Source organism: Panthera onca, chromosome X, assembly GCF_046562875.1.
Source record: "Panthera onca isolate mPanOnc1 chromosome X, mPanOnc1 haplotype 2, whole genome shotgun sequence".
NCBI lineage: Eukaryota > Metazoa > Chordata > Mammalia > Carnivora > Felidae > Panthera > Panthera onca.
Genome location: NC_138357.1, coordinates 114,542,258 through 114,560,012, shown reverse-complemented (window position 1 = coordinate 114,560,012; position 17,755 = coordinate 114,542,258). Strand labels below are relative to the sequence as shown.

Here is a 17,755-nt window from a genome sequence, read left to right as displayed (position 1 = left end):
AGAAAGGTATTTCTCTGTGTGGCCTTAATAATTCTTCTTAAAGGGGCACCTGGGTGGCTCAGTGGGCTGGACGTCCGACTCTCAATTTCGGCTTGGGTCATGACCTCACGGTTCGTGAGTTCGAGTCCCGCATCGGGCTCTGCGCTGACAGGTGAAGAGCCTGCTTGAGATTCTCTCTCTGCACCTCCCCCACTTGCTCTCTGTATCTTTCTCAAAACAAATAAAAATACACTTTAACAAAAAGAATTCTTCTTAAATAACATTGCAGGCGAGGATGCTTTCCATTTGCATAGCATGGTATTCTTTTGGCAGCTGTACCTACAGATGTTACAGCCAGGATTTCTGGCCTTTCTGCTGCCTTCCTTTATGTACCTTTCCTCCTTGTTTCATTCTAAAGATCCTCTTTTCTGAAAACCATTCTGCTTCATTTGGCTAATTCTCCACCTACTTCCCTTAAAGCTTCCATGCAGAAGTGCCTTCAAGTAGATACTTTTTTAAAAAACAGATAAACACCAAAAATACACCCTCACACATGCGGTCAACTGATTTTTGACAAAGGTACCAAGACCATTCAATGGGGGAAGAACAGTCTTTTCAACAAAGAGCGCTGTGAAAAGTGGCTATCACGTGCAAAAGAACAAAGTGGGGCCCTTATCTCAAACCATATACAAAAATGAACGCAAAATGGATCAAAGCTCCTAAACACAAGAGCTAACACTCTAAAACTCTTCGAAGAAAATGCAGGGAGAGATCTTCAGGACATCAGATTTGGCAGCGATTTCTTGGATAAGACAGCCAAAGCACAGGCAAAAAAGTAAACAGAGATCAATTGGACTTCGTCAAAATTAAGACCTTTAGTGCATCAAAGTGCACTATTAAGACAGTGAAAAGATAACACAGAGTAGGAGAAAATAGTTACAAATTGCGTTATCTGGTAATACTCAGAGTATAAAAAGAACTCTTGAAACTCAACATCAAAAAACCCCCAAACACCCCAATTCAAAAATGGGCCAAAGGTTTTAGTAGCGGCTTCTCTAACAACAGATCTATATTATGTCCACTGAGCACATGAAAGATGCTCCCCATCACTAATCAGTAAGTGAAAATCACAAGGAGATTCTGTTTCACACCCACTATCGGCACAGCAGGAAACAGGAAGTGTTGGTGAGGACACAGAATCCTTGTGCCCTGCCGGGAGGAATGTAAAATGTAGTGCCACTGTGGGAAACAGTGTGGCAGAGCCTCAAAAAGTCAACCACGGAATCACCATATGATCCGGCAATTCCACTGCTAGGTTTATGTACCCAAAAGGATCGAAAGCATGGACTCAAACTTGTACTTGTACACCAATGTTCATAGTAGCATTATTTACAGTAGCAAAAGGTGGAAATACCCCAAATGTCTATCAACGATGAATGGATAAACAAACTGTGGTCTACGCACACAATGGAGTGCTATTCAGCCTTAAAAAGGCATGCAGTTCTGATACATACTACAACGTGGATGAACCCTGGGAGCATGCTAAGTGAATAAGCCAGACACAAAAGGACAAATATTATATGATTCCACTTATACGAGGTAACTAAATGACAAATTCATAGAGACAGAAAGAACAGAGGTTACCAGGGACTGAGGGGAAGGGGAATGGGGAGTTACTGTTGAACACATACAGAGTTTCGGGCCACCTGGGTGGCTCGGTCGGTTAAGCGTCCGACTTCGGCTCAGGCGCCGATCTTGCGGTGCGTGGGCTCGAACCCCTCGTCTGGCTCTAGGCCGGCAGCTCAGAGCCTGGAGCCCGTTTTGGATTCTATCTCTCCCCCTCTCTCTCTCTGACCCTCCCCGGCTTGTGCTCTGTCTCTCTCAAAAATCAATAAACAGTAAAAAAAGAAACACGTACAGAGTTTCTATCTGAGATGACGAAATGTTCTAAAAGTAGACAGTGGTGATGGCTGCACAAAACTGTGAATATATTTAATGCCAATGGTTAAAGGGTTAAAATGGCAAGTCTTATGCTTATTTTGCAGCAAAAAAATAAATTCTAAGTAAACACACATTACAGAGATAGAACGGGGAAAAAATGAAAAAAAAAATTTAAAAAGCAGGCACCTTACCTTCCAGGGATGTAACCAGAACAACATGAAGACAGATGATGGTAAGAAACATCTTGAACAGCAGAAGTTCTTCGGGTCTGCTAGCATGGCCACACTGCCTGCCACAGAAAAACATCCTGGAATAAAATAAGGGGAAAACATCATCATCACAGCACGCCATAATCACAACACAGAAATACCTAAGAGGTCAGTTACTTAACCAAGGCAAACTGCAATCCTGCTTCCTTTAAATTACTCTGGTTCCAGAGAACTGGCAATGCCAGCCGGGCACTGGCTACAAAAAGCAAAACCTATATTGATTATGGGAAGACCACCCAGTGGGATATCGTATTACATTCAAAATTATTTTAAAAAACAGGGGCACCTGTGTGGCTCAGCCGGTTAAGCGGAGGACTTTCGATTTCGGCTCAGGTCATGATCTCACGGTTGGTGGGTTTGAGCCCTGCGTCGGGCTCTGTGCTGATGGTACAGAGCCTGCTTAGGATTCTCTCTCTCTCTCTCTCTCTCTCTCTCTCTCTCTCTGCTCCTCCCCCACTTTCTCTCTCTAAATAAATAAATAAGCTTTGAAAAAATTTTTTGAAAAACAAAAACCAGAAACAGACGCACAAATGCAGAAAACAAGCTAGTGGTTGCCAGAGGTGAGGAGACAGGCAAAGTAAGTGGCAGGGATTAAGAGGGACAAAGTTCCAGTTATGAAATAAATAAGTCACGGGGATGAAAGGTACAGCATAAAAAACAGTCAGAGATACTGTAGTAAATTTGTATGGTGTCAGAAGGTAACTACACCGAACCATGGGGAGCATTTCATCGTGTACAGAACTGCCAAATCACTAGGTTGTACACCTGAAACTAATAGAAAGAATATTGCCTGTCAACTATACTTCACTTAAGACTGCGATTTTTTTAAAAAGACAGGCAAGGTAGTCCCTGTGAATTTATGGAAAACTTCAATACACGCAAAATATTAAGAGAAGAAATTAAAAACACAAAACACTGCATATATAATTAGTAACACTATACAAAGGCTGCTTAAAACGATGCTAAGAATCAGAAGGGGTTAGAGAATCCTATAAACATTCTACCCTTACTTATGTTTTATACTGTAAAAGGATTTCCTCTCTGTTACGTGTCAGCTCATGATCAGTGCTTGCATTTTTAGTAGTCAGGAGGGGAGAGTCAACATTTTTTTTAAAAAAGCAAAGTTCGTAACAAAACTGAATTTAAAAGCTCCGTTTACCATTCGTGCATCCATGCATTCGACATTTATCGACGGGCAATAAAAAGAAAGGTATCGAGGGGGGTCCGGCATGCTGAGAGAACCGCCAATCCGAAGACCGCGTCTGTCCCTCTCACGGTGGAGGAGCTGGCCAGCAGCACCCCCGACGGGCAGTCGGCGCCAGCAGCCGAGGCTGGCATGGGACGCTGAGGGAGGGAGAGGCCAGGCAGGAGATCACAATCTGCCCACGGGCTCAGGCACAAGCACGCTGAGCGGCCAAAGAGCGGGAGTTCAAAGGTTCTGGCTCTGCCGTGCAATGTCGGCGTGACTCTGGACAAGTCCTTTCCAGTGGCCGAGATGCCCCGTCTAGCCAACTGTGATTAACAGGACCGACCCGAGAGTGCCGCTGTGCTAAGTGAGCATGGTGAAGCCACTACAAAGGCTAGCTGTACTCTTGACTCGTTCAGTCAACAAATACCTACTTTGCGCCCTAGTACGTGCAGGGTGAAACAGTGCAGGGGTTATGTGGGTGAGGGCATGGACAGATGGGGATAAAACACAATTTCTCAGTCTCCAGGGAAAGCTGTCGGTCTTTAAGAATCCTGTAATTTCATAGCCATCACCAATGCCACGGAGGTAACTCTTTCCTTGGACACGGCGTGATAACGTCTCAGACCAGGAGGTGAATCCCTCTCCTTCCAAAGAGGGCTTACATTTTTTAAATCAATAAATTGTATTATATATTAATACACTACGTTCACAAACTGTAAAATGTCTCTGGTTTGGCCCTGCTCTTCAGCGCGCTTATCCTCTCTCTCTTCATAATGGCATATTATTGACCCTCCCAAATGAGTCACTCGAACCAGAATGTTAATATAGCCGTGCAGAGATGTAGCAATGTCTCTCTGGAGGAAAATTTACGTGTCCGCTACAGCTACACGCAACAGTATTGATGAATCTCAGAGATACAAAGTTAGATAAAGGGGCCAGACGTGAACGAATGCATATCGTACAGGAGTCCATTCGTGTGAGGTACAAAAGCAGGCAAAACTGACGGATGGAGCGAGGAGCAGGGGGAGCGGCTATCCCTGGAAGGGGGTGCGGGTGGAATAATTACAAGTGCACACAAAGGGGTTTCTGAGGTACAGGTGCCGTTCTGTGTGCTGGTGACGTGGGTGTGTTCAGTTCCTGAAACTCAATCGAATTGGACACTTATGGGTCTGTCACAAAAAGTTGCATTTAAAAAGTTTAAAAATCAATCTATTTTTTTTATTTCTGAGTGCAGATCCCCCTCCAAAAGCACTGCTATTCAAAAAACAATCTGCATTTAGTGCACCAAACCTCTACCAAAAAACTCTCTCCCATACACATGCCCTCAGGCTCAACTCTACCTGGAATTTGTAGAACTGACTTAGAAAATTTACTGCACAAATATCGGTTTCAGAGCAGTTTACTTCTGGAAAGGAACTCAGAATTCACCTAGCCTCAAACCCTCATTCGACAGACCAAGGAAGAGGCCCAACCAACATGCTCTAGGCGATGGGTCAAGGTCATCTGGCTGTTTGGTGGGACTCCTACTCTTTCTACCAGACCACAATGCTGTCCTCCTGAGGATCTGTGTCTTTGGAAGTAAACTGTTCTGAATCCACCAGGTGAAATGAATCAACAAAGTCAAAACGCTATTATATAATTTCAAAATTTTTGCCACCTCATTCTTGAGCTTTGCCAAGTCCTAGGGGAGGACCTCCTAAGTGGTACATAAGATACGGTCAAAGTTAAATTAGTCAGAGTGCACAGGGACTGGTTATTATGTGCTGGAACTTGGGCCTCTGATCAAAATAAACCACGCCTTTTCACTGAAGAGAGCTTGTACTCAACTCCCAACGACAGCAGGAAAGGCCAGAATGAAGGGTGATTCCAGCAATCATCTTGAAAAGAGAACACAGATCAAGAAGGACTTACTACAGACCGGGTGCCACGGAAAAGACCGCTTTCAGTTGTCAAGGCTGAAATACCTTTCCTCAAGGCTGAATATATATTTCCCAAAAGGAGATGTTTTATCACATTTAAAATAACGTGGCTCCTATTGCCTTCTGTATAAACTAGACAACACCCTGCTAAGTCATCACGTCCTAGGATCACCGACCAAGGAGGAAATCTGTGGATTTTGAAAGCCTTATTCATTATACACAAAAGTCATTTTTACCTTTTTGAGCTAGAACTTTTCTTCATTTTCTGGTGTAAGTTGGGTTAGCTCAGTGCTATCTAGGCCATCGAGAAAGATGATTTGAATAGCCATCGATTCTTAGCACATTTTCAAGGTGCTAAGCATGGCTGGTGAGATAGCATCAACTGCAAAGAAAACTATCTGCTCGCATTTAAACAGTAAAATCTAGGGGCGCCTGGGTGTCTCAGTCGGTTAAGCGTCTGACTGTTGATTTCAGCTCAGGTCATGATCTCACGGTCGTGAAATGGAGCCCCATGTGGGGCTCCGCCCTGACAGCACAGAGCCTGCTTGGATTCATTCATTCATTCTCTCTCTCTCTCTCTCTCTCTCTCTCTCTCTCTCTCTCTCGATGCCCCTCCCCTGCTCATGCTTGCATGTATGCTCTCTCTCTCTCAAAACAAATAAACTTAATAAATAAATAAATAAAATAAATAAATAAACAAACAAACAAAGATCATCCAAAATCCATCTTGGTCCAGGGCCCCCTTTTGTGGTTGTGGACTCTGATGTACATGGCTACCACGACATATGCAATGATCGATATTTTTTTTTGATCTAAGTAACAAGAGGTGTGATAATTGTTCCGCAAGCCTCCTAGAAAATTTTATGTCTTTGAGAGAAAACAATTAACCATCAAAAGAGCATGTGATAGACTGACATCTGTCTTCTCAGAAGAAACAATGGAAGCCAGAAGACCAAACAAGAACTGTGATATCGTTCACTACCTACAAATCCTCACTGAAACAAATCCTAAAAGATGTACGCAGGCAAACAATGAGATCTGAGATGCAACAAGGAATGAATGAGAAGGAAAAGTGGTTAATATGTGACCAGGCCCATTCCTAACATTTGTGATATACAGGTTAAGAGTTTGAAAGGAGGTCCGGGGTGAGACGCCTGGGTGGCTCAGTCGGTTGAGCGGCTGACTTCGGCTCAGGTCATGACCTTGCAGTCCATGAGTTCGAGCCCCATGTCGGGCTCTGTGCTGACAGCTCAGAGCCTGGAGCCCGCTTCGGATTCTGTGTCACCCTCTCTCTCTCCGCCCCTCTGCCACTCGTGCTCTGTCCGTCTCTCTCAAAAACTAAATAAACATAAAAAAAAAAATTAAAAAAAAAGGAGATCCGGGTTCCTGGCTGGCTCGGTTGGTAGAGCATGTGATTCTTTCTTTTTTTAAGTTTATTTATGTATTTTGAGACAGAGAGTGTGCGAGTGAGCATCGGAGAGGCAGAGAGATGGGGAGAGAGAATCCCAAGCAAGCTCTGCACTGTCAGCACAGAGCCCCACGTGGGGTTCGAATCCACGAACCATGAGATCAGTGACCCAAGCTGAAGTCAAGAGTCGGATGCTTAATCAACCGAGCCACCCAGGTGCCCCACACGTGACTCTTGATCTCAGGGTCATGAGTTCAAGCCCCACAATGGGCATAGGGCTTACTTAAAAAAAACAAAAGGAGGTCCAATTTGCCCTTATTCTTCCACTAGGGCTCCATCTCAAATTACAAGAGGCTTTGTGCGTATGCACGCAGATACCCCAGCCTGTACGTTTAACCCCCCTCTCTCCCGGTAAGCAGCTACCCCTTGGTCATCCCTTAGGTCTAAAGGGATGTATACCTGCAGCATGAAGAGGCCTGCTCAGGTCCTAGAAATTGGCAGAGAATGACCGGATAGGGGATTCCAGGGTCCCACGTTCCAGGTGGGCATCACTTCTTTGTGTTGCAAACTTCTCACCCTTTGGAGAGGCTATGACTAGGGAAGGGCCAGAGAGGGACCTTCTAAAGCATGAGACACAGGTCAGACACCCCAGTTTCCCAGAGCTAACGGTGGCACTATATACTGGTAAATCCAAATGAATGTTTACTGTATAAAACATTAATATCTTGCAGGGATAAATGAAACATGACAGCATAAAAATATGACACCTATATTATTTACATATACAGTATATAATACAGATATATATATATCAATTAGGAGGTAAAAAAATGAAATTAAGAAGTTAAAGTCTTCTGGGGCACCTGGGTGGCTGAGTAGGTTAAGCGTCTGACTCCTGATTTCAGCTCAAGTCACAATCTCACGGTTCATGAGATGAAGCCCCGAGTCGGGCTCTGCACTGACAGTGCGGAGCCTGCTTGGGATTCTCTGTCTCCCTCCCTCGCTCTGCTCCTCCCCCATTCATGCACGCTCCCTCCTTCTCTCTCTCTCTCTCTCAAAACACATATTAAAAAATGTATATATAAATGGACTAAATGGTTCAATTAAAAGGCAAAGATCATCAGACTGGAAAAAAAGAATCCAAATATGCTATTTACAAGGACACAACTAGAACATAATGATACAGCAAGTTTGCAAACAAAAGGATGGGAAAGATGTGCGATGCCAATACTAAGCAAAAGAAAATATACTAATTTTTTACTATATTATCAGATTATACTAATATCAGACAAATAATGCTTTCATTTTTTTAAAAGTTTTATTTATGTATTTTGAGAGAAAGAGAGAGAGACCATGTGGGCGGGGAAAGGGTACAGAGAGCTGCAGTCCCGGAGAGAAAGAATCCCAAGCAAGCTTTGCACTGCCAGCAGAGGGCTTGAACTCAAGAACCCTGAGATGGTGACCTGAGCCGAAGCAGCCGGCGTGTGTGCACTCGCTCTCTCTAACTCTTCCCTCCCTCCTTTTTGAATTTTAAGAATATGTTAGGCCTTGTATTTTTCTCTCCATGTCTCTGAGCTTTTCTTTTGTATTTCATATCTGGAGCTCCAGTTTGCTTCATTAGGCCCATAAGCTCACACAGAAAGGGTTCCTTTGTTTACATTACCTCCTTGAGTTCTCGCTTTCCCTTCATCTCCGGCCTGGTAATTCTTTTCTCTCTTGTTAGCTCTTTGCTATATTTAAGAAAATGCTCTTAATATTTTGTTCACAATTTTTTATTGTATCCAGCAGAAGGTTTGGTGTGAATAACTGAACCCAATGTATTCTTGGATCACTGAAGAACATTTTTTTTCTGAGGTATTTGCTGAATCAGGATCTTTTAGTCGACTTTGAATCGAAATTCGGTTATGTTCTTACTAATAGTTTCCTGATTCTTTTTTTAGAGTAGTTAAACATATAACCAGAGACTCTAGGGGGGAACAAAAAAGCAACCTTGAGATTCTCTGACTTCTTTGACAGTTGAATGATCCAAGTCAACTGCTTCATTTGCACTGAGAACCTCTCCAGTACCTCCCTTTTCAATTTCCACTTGTGCAAGTCTGGTTAGTCAACACTTATGACTCACTGTAAATATCTCAAAGGCATAAAATTTTCTAGGAGGCTTGCGGAACCATTATCACACCCCTTGTTACTTAGGTCAAAAAAAAAATATCGATCATTGCATATGTCGTGGCAGCCATGGTATAATCAAATTATGGCAATTAACCAGAGGTAACAGAGCATAACCCTTACCGAGACCTGCCCTAAAGTGGTCTCAAGCTATCGCCCCCCTCCTTTTAAATCTTATTCTCTAGTTATTCTATATTTAGATAAAGATAGATTTATCATTTATTGCCGTTCAAAGTTGCACTGATGGCATACATATCTTTCAAAATATGATCGTTGTTAGTATGTTTAAAGAAATTGAAGAGATCTAGCACATTTCTTGGAGGGGTCCAGCAGGGCTATGGCATACAGTCACGTAGCTTATACACACTGTACAACCCCAGGGATTGCCATGTACATCAGAGTCCGCAACCACAAAAGGGGGCCCTGGACCAAGATGAATCTTGGGTGATCTTTCTCTCTTTCTTTTCTTTCTTTCTTTCTTTCTTTCTTTCTTTCTATTTTTTAATTTTTTTGGTTTTTTTAAAATTTATTTATTTTTAAAGTTTATTTATTTGTTTTGACTCTCCTGAGGAGCTTAAGTAGCTTACCAACCGAGCCACCCAGGTGCCCCAAATAATACTTTAAAGCAAAGAGCGTTACCTGTAACTAAAATGGTTCATTCCTAAAAGGTTCAATTCAATAGGAAGATGACAAATTTACATCTCTATCATCATTTGGTAAAATTCAAATAAGAAAGCCACTAAGGATACAGAATATTTGAATGACACATTTAATGAACCTGACTTAAAGACCATGTATGAACCCTCCACTCCATTTGGAGTATTTATGAAAACCAAGCCATACAAGAAGTCTCAAAACTGTTTTACAGAATTGGGGAAAAGAAAAGAAGCATGTTCTCTGACCACAAGACAATCAAGCCATAACAAAAAGTTAAACTGTTATTTAACAAATAACTTAGAGGTCAAACAAGAAGCCATAACATATATTAGAAAATATTTGGTAATATAATAAAAACACTTTTTCAAAACATGTGGGGCACAGCTAAAGACCTGTAAAGTTTACATCTTAAATGTACATATTAGAGGGGTGCCTAGGTGGCTCAGTCGTTTAAGTGTCCGACTTCAGCTCAGGTCATGATCTTGAGGTTCTTGGGTTCAAGCCCCGCATCGGGCTCTATGCTGACAGCTCCGAGCCTGGAGCCTGCTTCGGATTCTGTGTCTCTCTCTCTCTCTCTGCCCCTCCCCGACACGCACGCGTGTGCGCACGCTTTCTCTCAAAAATCTATTTAAATTTTTTTAAAAATTTAAATAAATTTAAAATAAATTAAATACATAAAAACTTTAAATGTACATATTAGAAAACAAGAAAGCCTTAAAATTAATAACTTAAGCTCCTTCTCAAGAAGTTTGAGGAAAAAAACCCAGCAAATTAAACCCAAAGAATTAGGGGGTGCCTGGGTGGCTCTGTTGGTTGAGCCTCCAACTTCGGTTCAGGTCATGATCTCACAGTTCATGAGTTCGAGCCCCGTGTCGGGGTCTGTGCTGACAGCTCAGAGCCTGGAGCCTGCTTCGATTCTGTTGTCTCCCTCTCTCTGCCCCTTCCCCACTCGTGCTATGTATCTCTCTGTCTCTCAAAAATAAATAAAACATTAAAAATAACCAAAGAATTAGAAAGGAAATAACAAAAATAAAAGCATAAAATAATGATATAGAAAAAAAAGACATAAAATAAAGGTTATTAACATAGCCCAGGTTGGTGTTTGAAAAGAAAATTCTGGCAAATTTAAGAGGGGAGGGAGGGAGGCAAAGGGGGAAGAAAAGAGAGAGTGAGTATCAGCAAATAACCAATGGAAAGAATTTAAAAAGCAACATAACTGAAAATGCTATAAACATACAAGATTAAAGGATCTTAGGAATAACTTTATTCAATAATTTTGAAAATCTAGACAGAAATGGGCACATCCCTATGTAAAACATACAACTTACCAACAAAGAATCAAGAAGAAATAGTAAACATGAATCGATGTATAACCATTAAGTCTCAAAAAATTTCCCAAAGACAAAGAAAAGTCTGGTCTCAGATGTTTACACTGGTGATTCTAGCAAATGTTTAAAAAACAAGAATTTCAGTCTCACAAACACTCCAGGAACAGAGACAGACAGCACAACCTAACTCATTTTCACCAGGCTAGGACAACCCTGATGCCAAAACCTGACAAGGAAAGTCCTCACAGTTTGACCCATTTCATAAATCAAATGAGACTATTTACAGAAGTCTCTGCCATGCTCACAGAAATGTCTAGCAGCAGTTTCAAATCTTGTAAACTGGGGTAATTTGAATAAATACAGCACAAAAGGAACCATTCCAAACTTCAGCAACAAAATGTTTTGAAGATAAAGTCATCAAGAACTAAAGCCAGCAATGCTGTAAAAAGAGAAATGACCGCTCATATGCCCCCAAACACCCATGTCCTAACGATGACAGAAACTCGGTTAACCGGTAAGGGCTGCATATGAACTCCAAAATGGCAGCTTTGTGTGTCATTTATCATAGCGAAGTCAAGTCAAGGGGGAACCATATGGCATGATTGTAATATGAAGCTTTCACGTCTCTAGAAGCAAATGGAAGGACACGATTCGTTGGGTCTTGACGGTGCAAAATGATTTCCTCAGGAAGCATTAAGTGCTTTCTAACGCAGGGGGGAGAAAAAGCTTTATTCAGTACAAGTGAATGTGATACCACATGTGCAAGATTAGAAATAAATCGTGTGCTTAAAGTAAACAAAACTCTGAGAGGCGTTCTACTTTTCAACTCCCTCAGTCATCTCCAAATTTCTCCGCTGCCCTACCTGCACTCCACCATCCTCTTGATTACCCAAAGGCAAAGCGAAAGCCTGCTTTTGTCTCTCCCCTCAGTCTTCAGGCTCCTCGCCCGACGCCCGGTAAATATGTCGAACAAAAGCATGCATGGTAGAGCCGTCCGCCTGCCTTCGAATCCAGGCTCCACCACCTACAGTGTGACCTTAATCCGTCCCTTAAATTCTCTGGACATAAATTCTTCATCTGGAGGCAACTGGGTGGCTCATTTGGTTAAGTACCCGACTCTTGGTTTCGGCTCAGGTCACGATCTCACGGTTCGTGGGCTCGAGCCCCGCGTCGGGCTCTAGGCTGACAGCACGGAGCCTGCTTGGGATTCTCTGTCTCTCTCTCTCTCTCTCTCTCTCTCTCTCTCTCTCACTGCTCCTCCCCTGCTCGTGTGCACATGTGCTCTCTCCCTCTCAAAATAAAAAAATAAACTTTAAGATTTTGGAATTATTTCCTACATTCACCTAGTTTTGCTGACGTTGTTGTTTCAAGTTTTTATTTAAATTCTAGTTAACATATATGGTGAAATTGGTTTCAGGTGTAGAATTTAGTGATTTTTCACTTACGTACAATACCCACTGCTCATCACAAGTGCCCTCCTTAGTACCCATCCCCTATTCAGCCCATCTCCCGTCCACCTCCCTCCATTTGTTCTCTGTCATTAAGTCTCTTAGCATTCATCTAGTTTACAGAACTTTATTGAGGTTCTGTTACATGCAAGGTACTACACATGGGACTTATGATACTACGATACACAGGACAGATATCTTTCCTGCCCTCCAGAACTCACAGCCACTATGCACTTGGATTCACTGGTCATTGGTGTAGCCAAATAAATAGTGACTTTTTTTTTTTAACTTTCTCTTCATGGTCCATGCGAGTCAACTTTGCCTAAAAACAAAAACAAGGCACCGGAACACAACATCCTCTCCCGTATAGAGTCAGTCTCCACCTCACCCCCACCCCAGCGGCATGCAACTCCACCCACAGCAGGCACTCAAAAAAAGATGTTTTAATTGATTTGGTCTGGAATCTGTGGCTACACAATAATTTCATCAATATGGAGAGAAAAAAAATAGGAGACTCTCCTTACAAGCCTCCCCAAGATGGTGATCTGCACCGAAAGATGGGGACAGGGGTGGGGCAGAAGTACACGGTTTGTATCATCAGGAGATCGTATTTGAGAAGAAGTGAGGGCCGAAGGAAAGCAAACCACCCGCCAGTATTCTGTGTCCTTCCTTGCTTTTGTCATCACACCGGGCCAGCTCTTGCTTCAAGTCCCAGCGTGGCCATTCACTAGCTGGGTGACCTTGCTCAGACATTTTAACCTTATTTACAATAATAACTTATCGGGATTTAACATAGTAACAACGTGTATTATTTATCATTTAAATTATAATAGGATTGTTCTAATTTATGTTAACAGCAATAAACCGTTGTATCAGTTACAAGATTTCTATTGTTTATACCAGTCAAGAACCAGAAATAAGCAATATTTAGGTGTCTCAAAGGAAACAGGAAGTATAAGTCAGTAGAGGTTTAAAAAGTCCTGTGTAGGGGTGCCTGGGTGGCTCAGTCGGTAAAGCATCCGACTTCAGCTCAGGTCGTGATCTCGCAGTTCGGGGGTTCGAGCCCCACGTCGGGCTCTGTGCTGACAGCTTGGAGCCTGGAGCCTGCTTCGGATTCTGTGTCTCCCTCTCTCTATGCCTCTCTCTCTCTCAAAAATAAATAAACACTAAAAAAAATTCTTTTAATTACGTGTAGAAGAGTTGGGAGCAGAAATCTCGTTGGGAGGAGCCTTTGGAAGCTTCATGGGCACAGCACTTCAGGTAAGAAAGAGAATGTTCAGGGGCGCCTGGGTGGCTCAGTCAGTTGAGCGTCCAACTTCAGCTCAGGTCATGATCTCACGGTTCACGAGTTGAGTCCCTCATCAGGCTCTCTGCTATCAGCGCAGACCCTACTTCGGATCCTCTGTCCCTCCTCTCTCTCTGCCCCTCCCCCTCTCATGCTCTCTCTCTCTCTCTCTCTCCCCAAAATGAAGTTTTTTTAAAAAAGAAAGAGAATGTTCAGTAGTCCATTTCAATGCGTGAGAAGAGCTATTGGAGACAGAGAAGTCAGTCCAGGGAGAAGGAAAGGGGAAAAGAGTGAAACCAAATCCCAAAGAGTTCTCTGGAAATGATCGTTTTCCTTCCCCAGAGTTTATTGCGCCACATAACTTCAAAATCTGTACCCATTAGTGAAAGTTCTCAAAAAACAACTGGACTAGCGAGAAGAAATGGTTCCACAATAGAATCCCTGAGGAAAAGAAAATGTCTACAGAAGAAGCCTCCAAGTGGGAGTGAGGAGTTTAAAACAAAACAAAACAGAATACAGTAGTTAAGGGGATGGGGATTTGAAATGAAGGGAGGTCATTCGAGGGGAAAAAAAAAAACAATCAAATATGTTCATTATTTCTACAATATTATCACACAGAAATAGCCTCACTCACCTGACAGGAAGTTCAAGAGAAAAGATGGAGACTCTGCACAAATCTGAAAATGAAAAAAAAAAAAAATTAGATCAATGGCAAGTTGGCTTCTTGGCACCATAATGCTTCAAGCTACCATCAGCCCATCAGCCATGGCCCACAGACCACCCTGCCATATACCAGGGCTTGAACTTGGAAGCAGAGTTAACAAAAGAAATGGAGGAAGCAAACCCTGCTCTTAAGGAACTCGTTTTAAACTGAAGACCAGCCCAAAGCCACTGTTGGGGAGGAGCGGGTTAATGTTTTAGTAGCGTTTATGACTGCTCAGTCTCAGGCTTCATTAACAGCATCATAGGGGCACTGGAGAATGAAGTGGCCGGGTCGGCGGGGAAAGGGAGTCCCTTCTAGAAACCATGCTTTGTCAGATATTTCTTTATGTTTTTATGACTTAACTTCCCTAGAACATAAACTCCTTGATACCAAGAATTGGGTCATTTATGTTTCTTGTGCCCCTAAAGCCAGAGGCAGAATTCTTTCTCCACAGAGGGACCACATAAATAACCGTATTGACTGTTACGTGTGGCTCAGAATTGGAAGGGGGATGTGGGAGTATGGGCAATGACCTGAGTGAGGGACAAAGCAGATGCATACCGGCAAAAGGGAAAGGGATGCCCACCCAAAGCAGAGTGCAATGTTGACAAACTGACTTGTATCTTTCAGAATATTCCATTACGCTTTACTTCGAAACCAAAACACTGGTATGACTATTAACTCGAAGAGTTAATACGCTTCATACGAGAAGAGAACTCACTTCATACAATGGTGTCCCCTCAATGTGAAATACAGGCATAACGGTTTTCAAATCAAGATTTGTTAAGAGGAAACAATCTATAGGTGATCTTGGAACCAAGTGACCTACTTCTGGCTTCAGTCAACAGACAGAAGTTCAATGCTCAACGAAGAATCCAAGATATGAATTCAAAGAACAAATAAGGAGTCATGGTGAGTTTCTATTGATCATGATATGTTCTTTACCAAAAAAAAAAAAAAAATAGTTCTTGGGACACCTAGTGGCTCAGTTGGTGGAGCATGTGACTCCTGATCTTGGGGTTGTGAGTTCGAGCCCCACACTAGGTACAGAGATTACTTAAAAATAAAATCTTAGAAAAAAAAATAGCTCTTAATAAAGTCTGATACGTCAGAAAAACTTCATTAAGCAATGTTTAAAGAAGACAAAAACGAAGGCCAAGCATGACATCCTGTCCTAGCATGAACAAATTGCAAACACATGGCCCAATGCTCAATGTGGAATGAATGTAGGATTAACAAGTGAAAAACATTCAGATAATCAAACAGAGAAACAAATCGACTGTGACTTGAGTATGGAAATAATTTCACTTCACGTTTGTGCAAATGAGGGTTTTCTACCTAGGGATTTTGATGAAATTTCGCAACTCAAGAACATTGCCTCTTCAAAACCTTATCGATAACCACAGTAAAGCACAAAGGTTTTTGGTAACCAAGTTTATTAATAAACAACATGAGGCTCTCTTTGCTCCTTTGGAGTACTTTCAGGTAAAAAAAGAAGGCAAACAACAATGAGGTTTGTTTTGCCCACTGGAGGAAAAAATTTTAAAGGCCAGTAATATCCAGAGCTAGGGAGCATGTGGAGAAATGAACAGTCACATACAGTGTTGGTGGAAACATCAACTTTGAGAGAATAGTTCAGCTAGGTTTTGAAATGTGAAGGGTGTATAGCTTTTGATTCAGAAATTCTAATTCCAGAGGTTGTCCCTACAGAAACATTGATACACATACACACAAAAAACCTGTCGTTGCAGCTTCCGGTGTGGGGGAAGCTTAAGCACCCATCAGCAGATGAACAGTTAAATAAAGAATGGCCCATCCGGGGGCACCTGGGTGGCTCAGTCGGTTAAGCGTCCGACTTCGGCTCAGGTCACGATCTCGCGGTTTGTGAGTTCGAGCCCTGCGTCGGGCTCTGTGCTGACGGCTTGGAGCCTGGAGCCTGCTTCCGATTCTGTGTCTCCCTCTCTCTGTCCCTCCCCGCTCACACTCTCTCTCTCCTTCAAAAATAAATAAACATTAAAAAAAAATAGTGGTCCATCCATATTATGGAATATTATGCAACGCTTAAGAAAATGAAGTTGACCTACATGTATTGACATATAGAGATTGTGAGTACATGTAAGCCAGAAGAAAAAAAAATCAAGTATTCCTAATAATACATAAACTAGGATCTGGTAAGAAAGAAGCAAAGCTCTACGTGTGCATACTTATTTAAGTAGGGGCAAGTGCGAATGCACATGAAAAAGCCTGGAAGGAAACCCACCAAGCCTCCACAGAACGCAGTGTGATGGGGGAAAAGGCTGAACACAAGACACATATTCGTGTATTGCTTATGCAATGAAATCTATTTCTTCCAGCTAGGAAAAGCAGGAGAGAAGGACAGCCAAGACATCGAGGTTCTCCAGAAAGAGCTCCCAAATCAAGCTCAGAGGGAGGGAGGCTGACTAGGAGCTAATGCCATCAATGGCTCAGCTGGAGGCCATGTCTACTGGCCCTGCCCTAATCCACTTAGAAAGAAAGAGAGACCATGTGGGGGGGGGGGGGAAGGGTACAGTGACTGCCAATGTTTGGGCTCCTTACATCACTGAAAGGAAAGGGCAAGTCACAAAAGGAACCATATCGACTTATGCAAGACATGGCACAGAACAGAGAAAGTTCTCAGAGAACAGCAAATTCACCGACGGCTAGGATTAACTGAAACCTCCCGCGGTTGCAGACTGCCCCAGAGCATGACATCCGGGAGGCTGGAAGTACATCCAACTTCCTCCATTTATCAAGCTGGCTAAAAGCCAGGGTAATACCAGCGCGAGCAGGGAGAGAAAAAGGGTAAGCAGACTGGACAAGTGGTTTGGGTGGGAAGAAATGCTGCGTATATGGTCAGAGCCCCGCTCCAGTGTCAAGTAAGCTCTGAGAGAGGCAAGCCCCATCCAAGGATCGGGACTCCGGAGCTCACAGACCGCAGAGGCCCTGGGTGCAGGCCACAGGACCCAAGCATCCTGGGGGTAATCAGCAGAAGAGGCCAAGCACACAAGTAACAGCCAGCCAGCCCCAGGCAGTTGTACCACTGCCCTCTGGGGCAATGCGAAGCTGGTCCAGGGATCAATTTAAAAAACAAAAAGAAAAACCCCCGCTGGCTGGCGACACATGGCGACACAAGGCCCTCCTGGAAGACTCAGCACGTCATTTGAAACCTAATGATTAAGTAGTGGCCCGGACCGAGGGACAGAGAATGGCAGAGGGTTCCTGGCATTGACACCACCATGGAAGAAAGGACCAAACACAGAGGCTGTGATAAATCGGGAACGAGTGAAGAAATCAACAAAGAGAGGCTTCTCCACACTAGTAGGAAAAGCAAATTGCACTGTCAGAGATGACACTGAAGGTTAGGCTTGTGGGCACGCACAGAAGGCCAGGGATATGCAGGTTCTGGACTGGAGAGTAGTGGGTATCACCATCGAGGCACAAA

General features: G+C 43.0%; 1 protein-coding gene across 1 annotated transcript in view; it reads right to left on the bottom strand.

Annotated features, from left to right (window-relative positions):
- Positions 1 to 17,755, bottom strand: part of ADGRG2 (adhesion G protein-coupled receptor G2) — a 122,124-nt gene that overhangs the window by 66,126 nt on the left and 38,243 nt on the right. Inside the window, exons 2-3 of the mRNA XM_081792677.1 lie at positions 14,224 to 14,266; positions 2,112 to 2,227 (exon numbers count right to left, since the gene is read on the bottom strand). Coding sequence (XP_081648803.1) covers positions 2,112 to 2,226 — 115 coding nt within the window. The 5' untranslated portion in view covers position 2,227; positions 14,224 to 14,266. The remainder of the gene's footprint in view (positions 1 to 2,111; positions 2,228 to 14,223; positions 14,267 to 17,755) is intronic.